At 58.2% G+C, this 17,936-nt stretch overlaps 2 protein-coding genes across 4 annotated transcripts; both read left to right on the top strand.

Moving 5' to 3' along the window:
- Positions 1–1,316: 1,316 nt before the first annotated feature.
- On the top strand, positions 1,317–3,640 carry LOC133277743 (uncharacterized). 3 transcript variants are annotated; one of them, XM_061469842.1, is made up of 5 exons: positions 1,317–1,837; positions 2,117–2,272; positions 2,546–2,647; positions 3,049–3,151; positions 3,485–3,640. In XM_061469842.1, exons 1-5 carry the CDS (start codon positions 1,703–1,705, stop codon positions 3,550–3,552), a joined length of 564 nt encoding a protein of 187 aa, XP_061325826.1. In that variant the 5' UTR covers positions 1,317–1,702; the 3' UTR covers positions 3,553–3,640. The 3 variants fall into 3 exon arrangements, with proteins under 3 accessions (XP_061325826.1, XP_061325825.1, XP_061325827.1); XM_061469841.1 differs by having other exon boundaries at positions 1,783–2,272; XM_061469843.1 differs by lacking the exon at positions 3,049–3,151 and having other exon boundaries at positions 1,783–2,272; positions 3,485–3,537.
- Positions 3,641–10,684: 7,044 nt separating this feature from the next.
- Positions 10,685–14,172, top strand: LOC133278194 (uncharacterized). Its single transcript, XM_061470723.1, has 6 exons — positions 10,685–10,955; positions 11,703–11,807; positions 12,201–12,378; positions 12,740–12,861; positions 13,201–13,350; positions 13,556–14,172. Exons 2-6 carry the CDS (start codon positions 11,703–11,705, stop codon positions 13,715–13,717), a joined length of 717 nt encoding a protein of 238 aa, XP_061326707.1. The 5' UTR covers positions 10,685–10,955; the 3' UTR covers positions 13,718–14,172.
- Positions 14,173–17,936: the final 3,764 nt, after the last annotated feature.

The following is a 17,936-nucleotide window of genomic DNA, read 5'->3' as shown; positions in this document are numbered from 1 at the left end:
ACATCCCATCTCCCCTCACCCAGGTGCTTCAGGCACCTTGAAGCCATTTCATGCCAGTAGAGTAGGATGGGAAGGGCAGCTGTTTCAGCAGCAGCTGAGGAAATGGCTGCAGTCTGGTGGCAGCACCACCCTCACCCGTGTGCTCTCCAGGTGCGGATCATCACGCGCTGCATCTATAACAACTTGCAGCACATCAGCGCAGCATCAGCCCGGTGCAGCCTGAAGTCGCTGTTTCTAAGCATGGCAGAGCAGAACCCCAGGGAGATGATCTTGAGCCTTATAGATATCTCTCCAGCATGTAACAGGTACTGACCCCCACAGCCCTCGTGGGTTTGTTCCATGTGGGGAGAGGGACGTGGAGGCCCACAGAAAACTGCAGGACACCCCTGAGGAGCTGGGCCCTGTACCCCATCACTCTCTCCTGCCCTGCTGGGTTGGCCAGGCCTGCAGTAGCCAAAGCTGTCCAAGCCAGACCCGAGGCCTGCCACGAGTTTCCTCCCTGCCCCACAGGGAACAGTTTCAGCCCCCTCCTGCCTGCCCCATCTGGGACCTGGGCACTCCCAGTGAGGGGTCAGGAAGGGCCAGGGCTGCAGCACAGCCTGGCTGCTGCAGGGCTGGCCCAGGCACCGTGTGGTGGCCAAGGCAGCCCTGCTGACAGTGTTCTCTTTCAGCAAAGTTGCTCAGGCCATGTGGGAAGCGCTGCTGTCCCAGCCCCTCATCTTGGTGAAGGTCTTGAGGGAGCTGAGAAGGAACCTCCAGCACCTGCAGTTACGTATCGGAAGCAGATTCTGCAGAGTGAAGTTCTGTATCCAGCTCTTGGCTGTGAGTAACCAGACCAGTCCTTGCTCATACTCAGGGCTGTGCCTGCCTCTCCAGAAACACAGGCACAGCCCTCTTCCCTGCCATCTGCCCCCAAACAGTCACCTCCTCTGGGAAACAGGGATGCAGCCCGTTAGGGCCAGCCCAGCGCCAGGTTCCCCTGTGCCAGCCACACAGGGCCATGCCACGCTGCTTGGGTGCGGGTGCACAAAGTCCCTGTCAGTGCTCTGCTTACACCAGCAGAGCCGGCACAGACAAGCGTGTGGTGTGCGGCTGGTGTCCCCCAGCACGGGCTCTCTGTCCCCGGTGCCCTTGTCCTGAGCTGCCAGCGGGACCCAGGAGCTGCACAGTGCCGGGAGCCCTGCAGGCTCGGCCGGTCCCTCACTGCCATCTTTGTTTCAGCTCCTGGCCTCCAGCGATGTGACACCAGAGAAATTCGCTGGCGTGTACAACAGGGAGAAGTTCCCGTGGTGTCAAAATGTGGTGCTGTTCTCGCTGACGCTCACAGGCCTCATCACGTTGTCACAGTCACCTGACACGGTGAGCAGGGCATAGGCAAGGGAAGCCGTGTTGGCCTCCTGGGGCTGGGCAGTGGGTAACGCGGCGGCTTGACCAGGGCTGGGAATCGGGAGCTGGGGTCACGGCTCCAAATGCCCTCAACGTCCAGTCACAGGCCCCGATCCCCTCAGTGCACCATGGGGATGGCCTGCCAGGAGGCTGCTGCAGGGATTCCTGTGCCACTGCCCAGTCAGCCAGGCAGGAGTCTGGTGCTTAAGGGCCAGAGCATTTTGGCCTGGGTGGTCCTTCGCCACTTCACATACAAGGAATTCTGTGCTTTGTACAGGCAAAGAAAATACTGGTCCTGCTGCCAGATTTGATATACATGCTGCAGACAGCCCACAGTAAGAACAGAAAGAAGATGCTGCTCATTTTCAGAAATGTGATGGGTCATTTGAAGAAGAAGGACATCTCCACTGCTCTGCAGCTGGCCGAGAATCTCCCGCAACTGTTTGATGATGTAAGGCTGCTATGGAAGCCTGATCCTCACTGATGGGCCCTTTGCAAGGACAAGTGCCTGTTAGCAGAGCCTGGCGGCAGCACTTGCATGGGGCTGTGCCCCTCCTCATGCCCCTGCGCTCTCACGGGGATGCCTTCTGGGCTCTGCAGCCCAGCTCAGCTTCTCCCTGACTTGCTGATGGCTCTGGGAGACCTGAAACCCCTCCCCTCAGCCACGCTGACGCCCTTGCTCAGGGAGCTGCTGCTACTGACGCCCTTCTGTCCTCCTCCTCCTCACCAGGTGTCCAGCCAGGTGCGAGAGCTCTCCATCTGCCTATTCAAAGAAGTAATACAGATGGCGGATTGGAAGCACCAGCGGCAGATGCGGAAGAACGTGCAGGGGAGCCTGGTCCCACTCGTGTTGCACATGAGTGATGAGACTGAGAGTGTGGCCAAGGTACAGATTGCAAACCTGAGCAGTGGTGTGGGGAAGGGCATGCTGAGCCCGCGGGGGTGGCCTGGGCAGCAGGGAGGGCAGGAGAAGCTGGCAGGGACATTTGCCACGCCTGCCCTATGTGGTCCAGCAGGGCTCAGCAGCAGCCCATGGCCACCAAGGCCTGAAGAGCAGAGTCCCCAGGGACTACCCAGCTGTCCCTGCAGGTGCTGGGGGCCAGGGCTTTGGGCCGCAAGCCCTGTCCACAATCTCCCCAATCCTTGTCCTCCTCTGCAGGCCTCTCACGAAGCCTTCTGTGTAGCTGCAAAGGTGCTCAAATGGAAATGGCTCAGTCACCACGTGCAGGCACTGGAGAGATGGAGAACTGTGGAGCGCTTGGTGAGGATAAGTCCCAGGCTGTACATGGGGTGCCCCTGTGCAGTGGTGCCTCGCCTGCAGTGCTTCAGCCCAGAGCCTGTAGCCTGGTGCTGCATCCTCCTTCCCTGCCCTCAGGCAGAGCTCCCAAGGGCTCAGGCAGAGCTCCCAAGGGCTCACCTCTCCACCCTCAGGATGTTGCAGGAGACCCATCTGGGCCCTTGCAGCGGCACAAAGGGCTCTCGGGACCTCCAGACCCTGCTTTGCATGTAGCTGTCTCTTGAACCTCAGCCCCACAGGGCTCCTGGCTGGGAGATGCAAATGTCCTGAGGATGAAGGGGGGTGTGTGGGGTGCTGGGAAGGGGGACTGTCCCAGGTAACTGGGGAGGGTGTGTATCATCCCTGCGCCCTTTTGCTCTCTCCAGCTGGAGCACGACCGGAGCAGGGCTGAAGAATATGTGCGTCAAAGCATGCCTTATCTGCAGCACGCTCAGGTCACCGTGCGAATGGCAGCCGTGAGGTTCATCGGTGAGCCGCAGTCCCTGGAGTCCCCCTTATGGCAGCCTGGCCCCAGTCCCATCTGCTGCACTGGCAGCGAGGAGCAGCCCTGTGGCTGCCAGAGCCCCAGCTGCCCTGTACAGGGCCTGTGCAGCCAGGGGCTCTGTGCTTCCCCCTCCTACCCCTGGCCTGGCAGCAGGGCTCAGTGGCACCTTGCTCAGTGGCACCTCCCCTCGGGTCCTGTCCTTCCCTGGGGTCACCCCACTGAGGGGAGGGAAGGGGTTCAGCCCAACCGTCAGAGCCGGGGCCACGATACCAGGAGTGTGCTGGCCGGCAGCAGGTCTGACCGAGCTCTCTGCACAGGACTGGCTGCGCGGTACCTGAATGACAGCAGCAAGGACACGCTGCAGGAGATCTTCAAGGGTGAGTAGGGGCAGTGCTGTGTGTGATGGGGCTGGCGGGGACAGGGGACAGAGCCTGGGCAGCGTGCTGTCCTGCTGTCCTGCTCCAGGGAACATCTTGGGGGCATTTGCTGTAATCCTGAGCAGCAGCTTCCAGGTGATCCATTTGTCTGCCTGCGCCTCCTGACCAGGGAAAGGGATGGTTGGGGCTGGCATGGTCTGGAAGAGATGCCTGTGGGTCTCTGCAGATCAGTGGGTTTCAGCTCTGCTCTTTTTCCGTCTGTTGCAGCACTCCATCCTTTGACAGGAGAAGAGGAATGTCAGGTCTCATCCCTGGTACAACAGACAATATACATCCTGACCTATATATGGATGCAGAAAAGACGGAGGCGGACCCTGTAGGCGTTGTGCTCCTGACTCTGAAAAGCCAGGCAGCAGTTAAGCCCTGCTTAAGAAAATGTGACTTTTTGATTAAAGCTCCAACCACAATTCCAAGGCCATGGTGTCCTTCGCAAGCAGCATGGAAGGCCACGCAGCAGCCGCTGGGCAGCGGTTGCGTCCTGGCTCCACGTACCCACCTGGCCATGGTTGCAAACTGGGGAGTGTTTGGTGAGGAGAATCCCGAGGCTGGACACGGGGTGCCCCCTGTGCAGCGGTGCTTTGGCTGCCCTGCTCCAGCCAAGAGCATTGCTCACATACGAGGCAGCCCGTCCCGTCCCTCCTTCAGCTCTTACAGCTGCTTCCCACAGCATCCCAGGCACTGTTTTGCTGCAGAAGCTGGATGCTCACCACAAGTCCGGCACTATTCTTTGCTACCTCCTTCCCTCTCCTCTCAGGACCTCTCAGAACCCAGTTGTTCTGAGGTCCCCACAGCCAAAGCAAACTCTTCCCTCCTGATACAACCTGGAGGAAACCTTTCCCCTGAGCCGACTGGGCAAGGCAGAGTGGGAAGGGGAGAATAGGTTCCTGTTTTGCTGCAGAGCGGGTCTGGGTGGCGGGCCCGTGGCAAGCCCCTGGGCACCTGATAGTACCGGCAGGAAAATCATCCCAGGGCACCGGTCCAGTGGCAGCGGGTACCGGCAGGTCTGTGGCGGGGCTCTGCGGGGACACAATGGTCAGCGCCGCCTTTAGCGGAAGGAGTATCCAATCTGGTCCTCCCCTGGTGCTCACCCGAGGCAGTAGCAGTGGGACAGGTTCTCTGAGGACGGACCGTGTCTGCGGCCGGGCCGCCGTTAGCAACCGTTTTGCCGTGGATACCTGGATCTTCTTCTATACTTGTGTCGTGGTTTAAACCCAGTCAGGCAACTCGTTCACTCCCTCCCTCCCTTCCCACCCTCCCCCTACTCCCGGAGGGACGGAGACGAGAATCGAAAAGAATGCAACTCCCACGGGTTGAGACAAGAACAGTCTAGCAACTAAGGTAGAACACAAACCACCACTGCCACCACCAATAATAACAATGATAAAGGAAAGAACAAGGGAAGAGAATACAGCACCTCACCGCCAGCCGACTGCCAGCTCGTCCCCCCAACCCAACCAAGCACCGACCGATGCCTCCTCCAACCCTGCAGTCTTAGCCCCTCCGGGTAACCATCAGTTACATCCTGGGCATGACGTGCTGTGGTATGGAATACCTCTTTGGTCAGTTTGGGTCAGGTGTCCTGCCTCTGCTTCCTCCCGGCTTCCCCTCCTCCCTGGCAGAGCATGAGGCTCACAAAGTCCTTGGCCAAACCAAAACATCATTGTTATCAGATCTGTTCCCAGCTACAAAGAAGGAGAAAAATGACTGCTAATGCTGAACCCAGGACAACTTGCTTGGTGCCCTTATGGCTGCACAGGTTTTACATCTATTCTGCAGTTGCTTTTGGGATCAGCATTTGAATTGTCATTCAGTTCTCCACCTCCAAACCCCAAAAGAAGGCAACTGAGCATGCAAGTGCTTTGTCTGAGAAGAGCCCAAAAATCTGTGTGTGGAAGTGAATAGCTGCTGGGGAAAGGCACCCACTGGTGCAGTCAAATGCGCTACTTCACTGCAGGCCCACCTGGGTTGTTGCACAGGCCAACTGTAGTTCAGCGTTTATGACGGGTCTGGGTTGTCTTATGTTTGTGGGTAACTGAATGCCCTCATTGCTCTGGTGTTGTTCAGCTGAGTTCTGCTCTACTTCCCGTTTGTTAGTGAGGGAATGGGTCAGCCTGGGTTGCTCTGTCACTTCAGGCAAATCACTCTGCTTGTGCACAGTGTTTTCACGTTTCCTGTGATGTTAATGACAAGGTTGGGGTGGTTTTAGGACAGGAGTGGGATTAGGCCACTCAGGAATTTAAATCCTCCTTGTGCAGGTAAGTGAAGTGCTGCTGCATGAGCTGGGAAGTTCTTGGCTTCAGCTGGAGCCTGTTATCTCCGTGGTGTGCGAGCTGAGCTTGTTGTAGTGCGGCCCAGTTCAGAGAAAACTACTCGTGTGTTTTTCTAGAGGTGGCAGACACTCAGGTGCTTTGTTCCATTTGTGTAGTGCTGAGCCTGGTCACAGGACTGCAATTTTCAACGCTTTTGGGCAAAAAACAATAGATTGAGAGTTCTCCCTAGTCTGCCGTTCTTCAAGCCCTAGCATGTTTCTCTTGGGCCTGTCCCCAACAGGCCCAGTTATCATCTCCCCTTCCCCCTTCCTACCTAGTTTAAAGCCCTGTCAATGAGCCCTGCTAACTCCTGCCCCAGAAACCTTCTCCCCCTCTGGGACTGATGTATCCCACCTGCCACCAGCAAACCAGGTGTCTCATATAGCAGCCTATGATTGAAAAACCCAAACCCCTGCCTTTGGCACCAGTCCCATAGCCATATATTGATCTGCAGTCTCTTCCTATTTATCTCTTCACCTTTGCTAGTAACAGGTATGGAGGCAAACACCACTCGTGCTCCACACCCTCTAACCAGCCGTCGCAGGGCCCTGAAGTCTCTCTTCGTTGCCCTTGCCTTGCTTGTAATAATTTCATCGCTGCCAACCTGAAAAACCAGCAGCGGATAGTAGTCAGAGGGCTGCACCAGATCAGAGAGTTTCCTTTTAACATCTCCAATCTGAGCCCCAGGTAGGCAGCAGACTTCCCTGTGGGATGGATCAGGTCGACAAATGGGCCCTTCTGTTCCCCTCAGAAGGGAGTCACCCACCACAATTACTCTTCTTCTTTGTTGAGGAAGTTCTAAGGCATGGGGGTGAGCGACAAGCCCTAGGTGACTTACTGGATGGATCTACCCCTCCATCACCATTTACCTGGCCCTGTAGTTCCAAGACCTCATACCTGTTGCTCAAGGGCAACTGGGAGGAAGGAAGGGATTGCGAGGGTTTTCGCATACCTCTCCGAGGAGGGACCTCCCTCCATACTTCCTTGTTCCTTAAGTTTACTCCTTCTGTCTGATGGTAGGAGGGAAGGGGATCTATCACTTGTTCAACCACTTCCCTCTGCCCTTGCCTTAGGGTGTGGCTCCACCAATCAATTTCACTTTCACACTCTCTGATAGCTCTCAACCTTTCAACGTCCTCCCTCAGTTCAACCACCTGCTCTAGCAGGTCATCTATTTGCTGACACTGCACACAAGCGGTGTCCCTGGCTCTCTCCGATACAAGTGCCAGGCTCAGGCATTCACTGCAGCCAGGGACCTGCACGGCCGCATGTCTGCAGGAAGGCTCAGTCTGGGTACCCACGTTATTCCTCACTACAGGTTTTGATCGAGTGGTGACCATGATCTATCTGGTTGATCGGTCCGTCTACGTCTCTTTGCACAAGCAAGCAGTCCTTCCTCCTCCTGCGCTCCAGCCGAGTCCTCTTGATCAGGCGCTCGCCCCACTCGCCTGCCCGCGCAAACTGCCTCGCCGCGCTCCCTCTGCAGGGTTTTAAGCGCTCACAGCTGCCGCCGAGCCTGCTGGCTCCGCCCCCGGTCAGTCAGCTACTCGCGAGAGCTGAGCTGCCGTCTCCTGGGCAAGGCCTGTTGAGGAGTTGAGGCTCCCTCCTCAATGGCTTTTGTCGCTCTGAGTTGAGGCTCTTGGATGCTGATCTCTCCCCGCTCCACTCCGGTGTTGCAGGCGTCCTCTCTCACTCTACTCACCTCAGCAAGGGGTACTTGGAGTCATTGAAGGGTTTAGGCTTCCAGATGATCAGAGTGACTACTCCCCAAGCCTCTCCTGGAGCCCACTTTCTCATTCAGTCATCTGTTACAGTCTCCCTCTTCCTCAAATAGTGTCTGGCCACTGTACCCACTCTTCCTTACCAGATGCCTTACAGACCAGACTCTCACTACTGCCAGTCTTAAAGATCCTCTGCATGAAAGCTGGAAGCAGAAATAAAAAGAAAGTCTTAAAACATCTAATAACCTAAAGAGACAAACCCTCCAATAAAACCCTCCCCACTCCAGGGAGGAAGGAGACCACGGTGATTCATGAAGCCAGAAACAAGGAAGAAAGGTAGGCTTAGCCTATCTTCCCTCACCATTGCCTGGACCCCGAGAGCCAAGAGGTTAGCACTGAGGACTGGGCACAGAGGGACTGAGCCAGCTCCAGGAACCAGAGCTGGATGGAGACAGGGGCATCCTAAAGGAGCCACCACCTGATCATCTGTCCAAGCTGCTCCTAGATGAGAAACTTTGCAAGCACATGCCGCTGGGTGACAGCCAAGCATCATTTCTGAATATAGGTCTGGTCCCACAAGAACACCATCTCCTTGCCCTGCCCGTGCTGGAACTGCTCCAGGGACAGGACTGAGCAGTGAATACATCCCACATCCCAGGAGTGCCTCCACCATTGCTCCTGCTACACTAAGGATGCCCAAGTTCATGGACAAATGAAGTATCAGTGGCGACAAGTCAGCCCTGGGTGATGCCCAGAGACACTCCCCAGCTCTGTCCCCATGTTCCTCATCTGTCTGGGTGACTCCCCAGGCTAAAATCAGACCAAGGAACTTGCTATCGGTTAAACAGTGTGTTACCTCCTGGCCTGGTTTCGCTTAGTGGTGCAGACACAGGTCTGCTATGAGTTTTTGCCATTATTTTCCAGGTCAATTAATGTGAGAAACAATTTACGAAGGATTTATACAGGTTACAAAACATGTTTCTTAGAGCGAGAAGTGTTGCTGCTACAGGTGTGACGTGAAGACGACAACCAGGTTTGGTCACTTACAGAATAAAGGGTGTAAAGCTCATACTTCCCTTGGGTTTTTTAGAGCCATCTAAAAAGCAGTTTTAGAAGTGCAGTTGCAAGAGCTGTTTTTGAATTAAAAGCTTCAATTTGTATCAAGAGTATCTCAGAATATTCTGAATGCAGCTCAGCACGGGCTAGATTTGTGCTGACAACACAATTGCTGACATGCTCTTACAAATATTGTTCTTCTCACCTTCTAGTTTCACAACCTTTTCTTTTTTTTCTTGCCTGGAAGTCAAGGTTACAGTCACCACGTGCAGGCACTGGAGAGATGGAGAACTGTGGAGTGCTTGGTGAGGAAGGCCCCAGGCTGGAGATGGGGTGGCTCCTATGCCCTGGACCTCACCTTCCCCGCTGGAGCCCAGAGCACTGTGCACCTGTGAAGCAGCCAGGCCCGGCCCGGCCCTTGCTTGTGGCGGGATTCCCACAGCGTGGCACAGTCCAGTTTGGAAGTGCCCGTGGGCTGCCCGCTGCGGGAGCTGTGTGCCACGAGGCTCCACAATGGGCAGGGCCCTATGGACCCGCAGCTCAGGAGGGGCTGCAGATGGTGCCAGGCCCTGGCCTTGGCCTCGCCGCAGCCATCTGGCTGCTCGCCTTCGAACGGCTCCGAGTTGGACGTTAGGAAGAAGCTCCTCTGCAGCAGCAGCAGCAGCTCGTTGGGAGTGGTGGCTGTGGGCGGCTGCTCCTTCCTGTTCTCCCAGCGCAGCTTGCTGAGTTCGTTCCGGAGCTCACCGCGGGCCTCGCTGCTGCTCCAGGCTCCTCTGGCCAGCTCCTTCGCCAGCTGATGCTGCAGGCTCTGTGCCTGACGGGCGGCGGCGTGCTGGTGCTGCATTTCCCCTGCAGCTTGCACCGCGCTGCCTCCTTGGAGCGCAGCAGCTGGCAGATCTGCTCCTGCCGCTGGGTGAGCTCCCGCAGCCGCTGGAACTCCCATGCGTGCCTCTGCTCCCAGTTGGAGCGCAGCCGTTTGGCCAGGAGCCGCCGGTCCCTCTCTGCCACGTCCTGCCGGTCCCCCTCTGCCACAGCGGCCTGTGGCTGCCCTGCCCTTGAGCCTGCCCAGGTGCTGTTCCTCTCTGCGTCCCGCCATCCCTGACCCCCTAAACGCAGGACTTGGACAAGAAAACATCGGTCATCTAATGCCGTCTGAGCAGTCTCCAGTGCGCGTCTCCAGTGCGCGTACGGTTCTACTCATGGGTTTTTGAGTCCTCTTGACTAGTCTGTCTCTGAACATTAGGACACGTGCTGGGTATCTTGCCATAAGAAGACTCCATCTAACATGAGCAAAACGTGGAGCTCAGGGCACCCCAAGGGGACGCAATTGACTGGGGGAAACAGGCCTCTTTCCCCTCCCAGCATCGCCCTGCCTCTCATGTTCTGAATTGCAGGTTGCCGTGGTGCCCTTTGTGACAGGCCCTTAGTGATGCGCCCTCCGTTACCCACTGTAGTGCCCTTAGTGATGTGCCCTCCGTGACCCACCACGGTGCCCTTTGTGACGTGCCTTTGTGATGTGCCCTTGGTCACACCCCAGGGCACTGTATAAAAGTCAGCAGGCCACATCCTTCGTGCCAGTGTCCGGCAGGACGGTGACGGGACAGAGCGGGAGCGAGAGACTGGCGCAGACCCCTGAGCGCAGCCCACGTTGTTCCCCACTGCCCCAGCAGCCCCGCAGTGCCGAGACACTTCTTTCAACCCTACTCGTTCCTCACCCCTACCCTTTTGTCCGGCAAGGATGGAAGAGGAACGCGCTGCACACATGCGGTTTATCCAGACTTCCCTGCAGAGCTCAGAGAAGGTAACCGCAGCCGTTTCCAGGCTAGCAGTGCCCGTGTCTCCTGATGGGGCCACTGGCTCTGCTGCCAGGCTGCTGGGGGCTGCTGGCTGGGCAGAGCTGCTCCCCCGGGTCTCCTGCACAGCACTGCAGCCCCACTGCTCCAGTCCCGCTGGCCACGTGCCCCCCCTTCTCATGCTGCCTGTTTGTGTCTCCTTCTTGTGGGCCTTGCCATGTCCAGTGCCTCTGGACTGGCTCCTCTGCCCACTGCAACTTGTCTGCTTCAAGGTGTCCCTTGGCCACCTAGAGGTGGCAGGGGTGCCTTCCCCATGGCGTGGGGGGTTAGATCCATCCCCGGGGAGAGAGGGACTGCAGAAAGACTGACGTGACCGTTTTCCTCCTTGCAGACCCTGGATGCCGTGGACGTCCTGCTGGAGAGCTTGGTGCTCAGCTCCCCGGGCTCCAGGGACCTGTGGAGAATCTTGCAGGTGTGGCATTTGCAGAGAGCAGGGCTGGGAGGTGCTGTTCCTCTCCCTGGAGGGAAGGGAGCATCCGCTCTGAGCACACTGTGTCCTCGCAGCGCCATGCCCACAGCACGCTGCAGGGAGGGTGCTCAGCTCTCAGGGAACCCAGACGTGGCCCACCGTGCTCTTCCAGGAGCCTGTGTCCCCTGGCTGCAGTCAACCCCACTTCCCATCTGCAGCCTCCTCCCGTGCCATGGCAAAGCCTGGCCCGTGGCACTTGTGGGCCAGCTCCATCCCCAGAACTTTCCTCGCACCAAAGCAGCGGGAGGCACTGACCCCTCTCCTCAGGCACCGCAGCAGTGGCAGCGGGTGCTGCCCTTCTTCCCATGCCTCGCAGTCCCTCCTGCTTTTCCGCCCAGGTCTGACCGGGGCAGAGACCCACTGGGACCTGCCTGTCCTGCACAGGGAGCCCAGCTCTGAAGTTCGGCACTCCTGACTTCTCAGGGAGCCGTACGCCCATTCCCCCATTGCAGGATCACCGCCCCCCGGGAGGGTGCTGCCCAAAAGCCCAGCCTTCACGGAGAGGGAACACAGGCCTGTGCTCACGGGGAGGGCACAGAAAGAAGCAGACTCTACCCTGGGGTGGCATCTGCCTCCCTTCAGGGCCACAAGGACTGCATGAGTCCAGCCAGGACTTGAGCAGTGCTGCTGCTGCTGCTGCTGGCACGGGCACCAGCTCCCAGGGCACAGCAGCACTTTCTCTCCTTCCAGATGCTGCTGCCCTTCATCAACATCAAGCACCCAGCTGTATGTGAACGGGCCGTGGCAAGGATCGCAAAGCTGGCCGATTTGATGGCCAGCTCTTCCTCAGTGCAGGTAGGGAGGCAGGCACCCTCCAGCCAGGCTGTCTCCCACTCCCTGCCCACCGTGGGCAGCAGCCTGCGGCTCAAGATGCCTGAGGCATTCAGCACGGCTCTGCCCTGGGCAAGGGTCTCGGCTTCTCTTTTTCCCATGTTTTTTCCTCCCCAGTGCCCTTTCTGCCAGCAGCCATCTTGGCCCCCAGTCCTGTGCAGGTCAGCACTGCCCAAGGAGCATGGCGGGAGGCCAGGCCTGGCAGCTCTCCCTGCCCGGCTGCCCAGCTCGCTGCTCTGGGAGGGCCCTGCACAACTCCGACCCTCCAGGATCCTTCCCTGGGGCAGTCTCAGGTTCGGAGCTTTTGTTGCGCTGCTGCCCCTCAGCCCTTCTACCTGTCCTGCCTCCCTTGCCCAGGTCTGGAGCTTGCTTGGACACGACCACAGCTCTTCCCACTATGACATCAGCAAGGACCGCTTGCTGGGACAGCTGCTGGGACGTCTCATTGTTTGCTGGACTAGCAAGATCTGGGCGATCCAGCAGGAGGCTTTGGTTGCTCTTCATCACCTCTCCATATTCATCCAGCACCAAAAATGTAAGAGAAGCTCTGTGGGCTTCATCCCTCCACACACAGACGTCTCCTCATAGTCCTGCTTGTTTCCCCAAGTATTGTAGTGGATTCTTTTTGTGCTTGCTGGAGGCTGTCCAGGGCAGCCTGCCCTCTTCCCTCACCTCCTTTGCCCGTCACAGCTGCTTCCCGCAGCATCCCAGCTATTGTTTTGCTGCAGAAGCCGAGTGCTCACCACAAGTCCGGCACTGCTCTTTGCTGCTCTCCTTCCCACTCTTCTCAGGGCCTCTCAGAACCCAGCAGTTCCATGGTCCCCATAGCCAAAGCTGTCACTGATGGTAATCAGTGCTGTGTCCTAATGACTTTTCCGTGATCCCCTCATGTTTAGGCATGACGTCACCTCAACCAGACAATTGTCATGATCATCCAGAGCATCCCCAGGATGGAGGGAAGAGGGAAGCAGGGAAACCCTCCTGTCTTTCTCTGTGCAGCACGATTAGCATGGCAAAGGTAATGAGCTTCTTCCTTGCTGGGACTCTTGTCTGGGGCATCAGAACGAGACTGGTGTAAGCAAAGGGATCCAGAACCAGCGGGCTTGGCATGACCTCACTGTCCCTGGTCAGAGGGTTGCTGCTGTTCTGGAGCAGGGACTTCAGAGGGCTGCACTCCAGGGTCCCTCCTCTCTCACCTAGGGACCTCTCTTCTTATCCTCTACTCCGCAACGACTCCAGCCCCTGCTGCCAGCTTTCCCGTGGGTCCTCTCGCCAGAGCTGCTCTCACTGCCCAGCTGAGCAGCGCTATCAGGGCACTCAGTGTAACACGTCTTCCCCGCCTTCCTCCTTCCTGCAGGCATTTGGGGAATACCTCCACCCTCCTGATAAGGCAGTCATCGTCCTCAGGGCCATAGAGGCCATGAGAGACTCATGCGTATGTGACAAGGAAGAGTTGATCAGCGTTGTGAACATGGCCGTGGCAGAACCTGCCTCCTGGCTGACAGAGGTAAGCAGCCTGTGGCTGCCCTGTCCTCCAGTCCTTCCAGGCACTGTTCCTCCCTACATCCCATCTCCCCTCACCCAGGTGCTTCAGGCACCTTGAAGCCATTTCATGCCAGTAGAGTAGGATGGGAAGGGCAGCTGTTTCAGCAGCAGCTGAGGAAATGGCTGCAGTCTGGTGGCAGCACCACCCTCACCCGTGTGCTCTCCAGGTGCGGATCATCACGCGCTGCATCTATAACAACTTGCAGCACATCAGCGCAGCATCAGCCCGGTGCAGCCTGAAGTCGCTGTTTCTAAGCATGGCAGAGCAGAACCCCAGGGAGATGATCTTGAGCCTTATAGATATCTCTCCAGCATGTAACAGGTACTGACCCCCACAGCCCTCGTGGGTTTGTTCCATGTGGGGAGAGGGACGTGGAGGCCCACAGAAAACTGCAGGACACCCCTGAGGAGCTGGGCCCTGTACCCCATCACTCTCTCCTGCCCTGCTGGGTTGGCCAGGCCTGCAGTAGCCAAAGCTGTCCAAGCCAGACCCGAGGCCTGCCACGAGTTTCCTCCCTGCCCCACAGGGAACAGTTTCAGCCCCCTCCTGCCTGCCCCATCTGGGACCTGGGCACTCCCAGTGAGGGGTCAGGAAGGGCCAGGGCTGCAGCACAGCCTGGCTGCTGCAGGGCTGGCCCAGGCACCGTGTGGTGGCCAAGGCAGCCCTGCTGACAGTGTTCTCTTTCAGCAAAGTTGCTCAGGCCATGTGGGAAGCGCTGCTGTCCCAGCCCCTCATCTTGGTGAAGGTCTTGAGGGAGCTGAGAAGGAACCTCCAGCACCTGCAGTTACGTATCGGAAGCAGATTCTGCAGAGTGAAGTTCTGTATCCAGCTCTTGGCTGTGAGTAACCAGACCAGTCCTTGCTCATACTCAGGGCTGTGCCTGCCTCTCCAGAAACACAGGCACAGCCCTCTTCCCTGCCATCTGCCCCCAAACAGTCACCTCCTCTGGGAAACAGGGATGCAGCCCGTTAGGGCCAGCCCAGCGCCAGGTTCCCCTGTGCCAGCCACACAGGGCCATGCCACGCTGCTTGGGTGCGGGTGCACAAAGTCCCTGTCAGTGCTCTGCTTACACCAGCAGAGCCGGCACAGACAAGCGTGTGGTGTGCGGCTGGTGTCCCCCAGCACGGGCTCTCTGTCCCCGGTGCCCTTGTCCTGAGCTGCCAGCGGGACCCAGGAGCTGCACAGTGCCGGGAGCCCTGCAGGCTCGGCCGGTCCCTCACTGCCATCTTTGTTTCAGCTCCTGGCCTGCAGCGATGTGACACCAGAGAAATTCGCTGGGGTGTACAACAGGGAGAAGTTCCCGTGGTGTCAAAATGTGGTGCTGTTCTCGCTGACGCTCACAGGCCTCATCACGTTGTCACAGTCACCTGACACGGTGAGCAGGGCATAGGCAAGGGAAGCCGTGTTGGCCTCCTGGGGCTGGGCAGTGGGTAACGCGGCGGCTTGACCAGGGCTGGGAATCGGGAGCTGGGGTCACGGCTCCAAATGCCCTCAACGTCCAGTCACAGGCCCCGATCCCCTCAGTGCACCATGGGGATGGCCTGCCAGGAGGCTGCTGCAGGGATTCCTGTGCCACTGCCCAGTCAGCCAGGCAGGAGTCTGGTGCTTAAGGGCCAGAGCATTTTGGCCTGGGTGGTCCTTCGCCACTTCACATACAAGGAATTCTGTGCTTTGTACAGGCAAAGAAAATACTGGTCCTGCTGCCAGATTTGATATACATGCTGCAGACAGCCCACAGTAAGAACAGAAAGAAGATGCTGCTCATTTTCAGAAATGTGATGGGTCATTTGAAGAAGAAGGACATCTCCACTGCTCTGCAGCTGGCCGAGAATCTCCCGCAACTGTTTGATGATGTAAGGCTGCTATGGAAGCCTGATCCTCACTGATGGGCCCTTTGCAAGGACAAGTGCCTGTTAGCAGAGCCTGGCGGCAGCACTTGCATGGGGCTGTGCCCCTCCTCATGCCCCTGCGCTCTCACGGGGATGCCTTCTGGGCTCTGCAGCCCAGCTCAGCTTCTCCCTGACTTGCTGATGGCTCTGGGAGACCTGAAACCCCTCCCCTCAGCCACGCTGACGCCCTTGCTCAGGGAGCTGCTGCTACTGACGCCCTTCTGTCCTCCTCCTCCTCACCAGGTGTCCAGCCAGGTGCGAGAGCTCTCCATCTGCCTATTCAAAGAAGTAATACAGATGGCGGATTGGAAGCACCAGCGGCAGATGCGGAAGAACGTGCAGGGGAGCCTGGTCCCACTCGTGTTGCACATGAGTGATGAGACTGAGAGTGTGGCCAAGGTACAGATTGCAAACCTGAGCAGTGGTGTGGGGAAGGGCATGCTGAGCCCGCGGGGGTGGCCTGGGCAGCAGGGAGGGCAGGAGAAGCTGGCAGGGACATTTGCCACGCCTGCCCTATGTGGTCCAGCAGGGCTCAGCAGCAGCCCATGGCCACCAAGGCCTGAAGAGCAGAGTCCCCAGGGACTACCCAGCTGTCCCTGCAGGTGCTGGGGGCCAGGGCTTTGGGCCGCAAGCCCTGTCCACAATCTCCCCAATCCTTGTCCTCCTCTGCAGGCCTCTCACGAAGCCTTCTGTGTAGCTGCAAAGGTGCTCAAATGGAAATGGCTCAGTCACCACGTGCAGGCACTGGAGAGATGGAGAACTGTGGAGCGCTTGGTGAGGATAAGTCCCAGGCTGTACATGGGGTGCCCCTGTGCAGTGGTGCCTCGCCTGCAGTGCTTCAGCCCAGAGCCTGTAGCCTGGTGCTGCATCCTCCTTCCCTGCCCTCAGGCAGAGCTCCCAAGGGCTCAGGCAGAGCTCCCAAGGGCTCACCTCTCCACCCTCAGGATGTTGCAGGAGACCCATCTGGGCCCTTGCAGCGGCACAAAGGGCTCTCGGGACCTCCAGACCCTGCTTTGCATGTAGCTGTCTCTTGAACCTCAGCCCCACAGGGCTCCTGGCTGGGAGATGCAAATGTCCTGAGGATGAAGGGGGGTGTGTGGGGTGCTGGGAAGGGGGACTGTCCCAGGTAACTGGGGAGGGTGTGTATCATCCCTGCGCCCTTTTGCTCTCTCCAGCTGGAGCACGACCGGAGCAGGGCTGAAGAATATGTGCGTCAAAGCATGCCTTATCTGCAGCACGCTCAGGTCACCGTGCGAATGGCAGCCGTGAGGTTCATCGGTGAGCCGCAGTCCCTGGAGTCCCCCTTATGGCAGCCTGGCCCCAGTCCCATCTGCTGCACTGGCAGCGAGGAGCAGCCCTGTGGCTGCCAGAGCCCCAGCTGCCCTGTACAGGGCCTGTGCAGCCAGGGGCTCTGTGCTTCCCCCTCCTACCCCTGGCCTGGCAGCAGGGCTCAGTGGCACCTTGCTCAGTGGCACCTCCCCTCGGGTCCTGTCCTTCCCTGGGGTCACCCCACTGAGGGGAGGGAAGGGGTTCAGCCCAACCGTCAGAGCCGGGGCCACGATACCAGGAGTGTGCTGGCCGGCAGCAGGTCTGACCGAGCTCTCTGCACAGGACTGGCTGCGCGGTACCTGAATGACAGCAGCAAGGACACGCTGCAGGAGATCTTCAAGGGTGAGTAGGGGCAGTGCTGTGTGTGATGGGGCTGGCGGGGACAGGGGACAGAGCCTGGGCAGCGTGCTGTCCTGCTGTCCTGCTCCAGGGAACATCTTGGGGGCATTTGCTGTAATCCTGAGCAGCAGCTTCCAGGTGATCCATTTGTCTGCCTGCGCCTCCTGACCAGGGAAAGGGATGGTTGGGGCTGGCATGGTCTGGAAGAGATGCCTGTGGGTCTCTGCAGATCAGTGGGTTTCAGCTCTGCTCTTTTTCCGTCTGTTGCAGCACTCCATCCTTTGACAGGAGAAGAGGAATGTCAGGTCTCATCCCTGGTACAACAGACAATATACATCCTGACCTATATATGGATGCAGAAAAGACGGAGGCGGACCCTGTAGGCATTGTGCTCCTGACTCTGAAAAGCCAGGCAGCAGTTAAGCCCTGCTTAAGAAAATGTGACTTTTTGATTAAAGCTCCAACCACAATTCCAAGGCCATGGTGTCCTTCGCAAGCAGCATGGAAGGCCACGCAGCAGCCGCTGGGCAGCGGTTGCGTCCTGGCTCCACGTACCCACCTGGCCATGGTTGCAAACTGGGGAGTGTTTGGTGAGGAGAATCCCGAGGCTGGACACGGGGTGCCCCCTGTGCAGCGGTGCTTTGGCTGCCCTGCTCCAGCCAAGAGCATTGCTCACATACGAGGCAGCCCGTCCCGTCCCTCCTTCAGCTCTTACAGCTGCTTCCCACAGCATCCCAGGCACTGTTTTGCTGCAGAAGCTGGATGCTCACCACAAGTCCGGCACTATTCTTTGCTACCTCCTTCCCTCTCCTCTCAGGACCTCTCAGAACCCAGTTGTTCTGAGGTCCCCACAGCCAAAGCAAACTCTTCCCTCCTGATACAACCTGGAGGAAACCTTTCCCCTGAGCCGACTGGGCAAGGCAGAGTGGGAAGGGGAGAATAGGTTCCTGTTTTGCTGCAGAGCGGGTCTGGGTGGCGGGCCCGTGGCAA

This window comes from Pezoporus flaviventris, unplaced genomic scaffold (genome assembly GCF_033815535.1).
Source record: "Pezoporus flaviventris isolate CSIRO_AGI_PZ_B2104156 unplaced genomic scaffold, CSIRO_AGI_Pfla_v1 ptg000063l, whole genome shotgun sequence".
Classification (NCBI taxonomy): domain Eukaryota; kingdom Metazoa; phylum Chordata; class Aves; order Psittaciformes; family Psittacidae; genus Pezoporus; species Pezoporus flaviventris.
The sequence above is the reverse complement of the archived record's forward strand: the minus strand, read 5'-3'. Positions and strand labels throughout refer to the sequence as shown.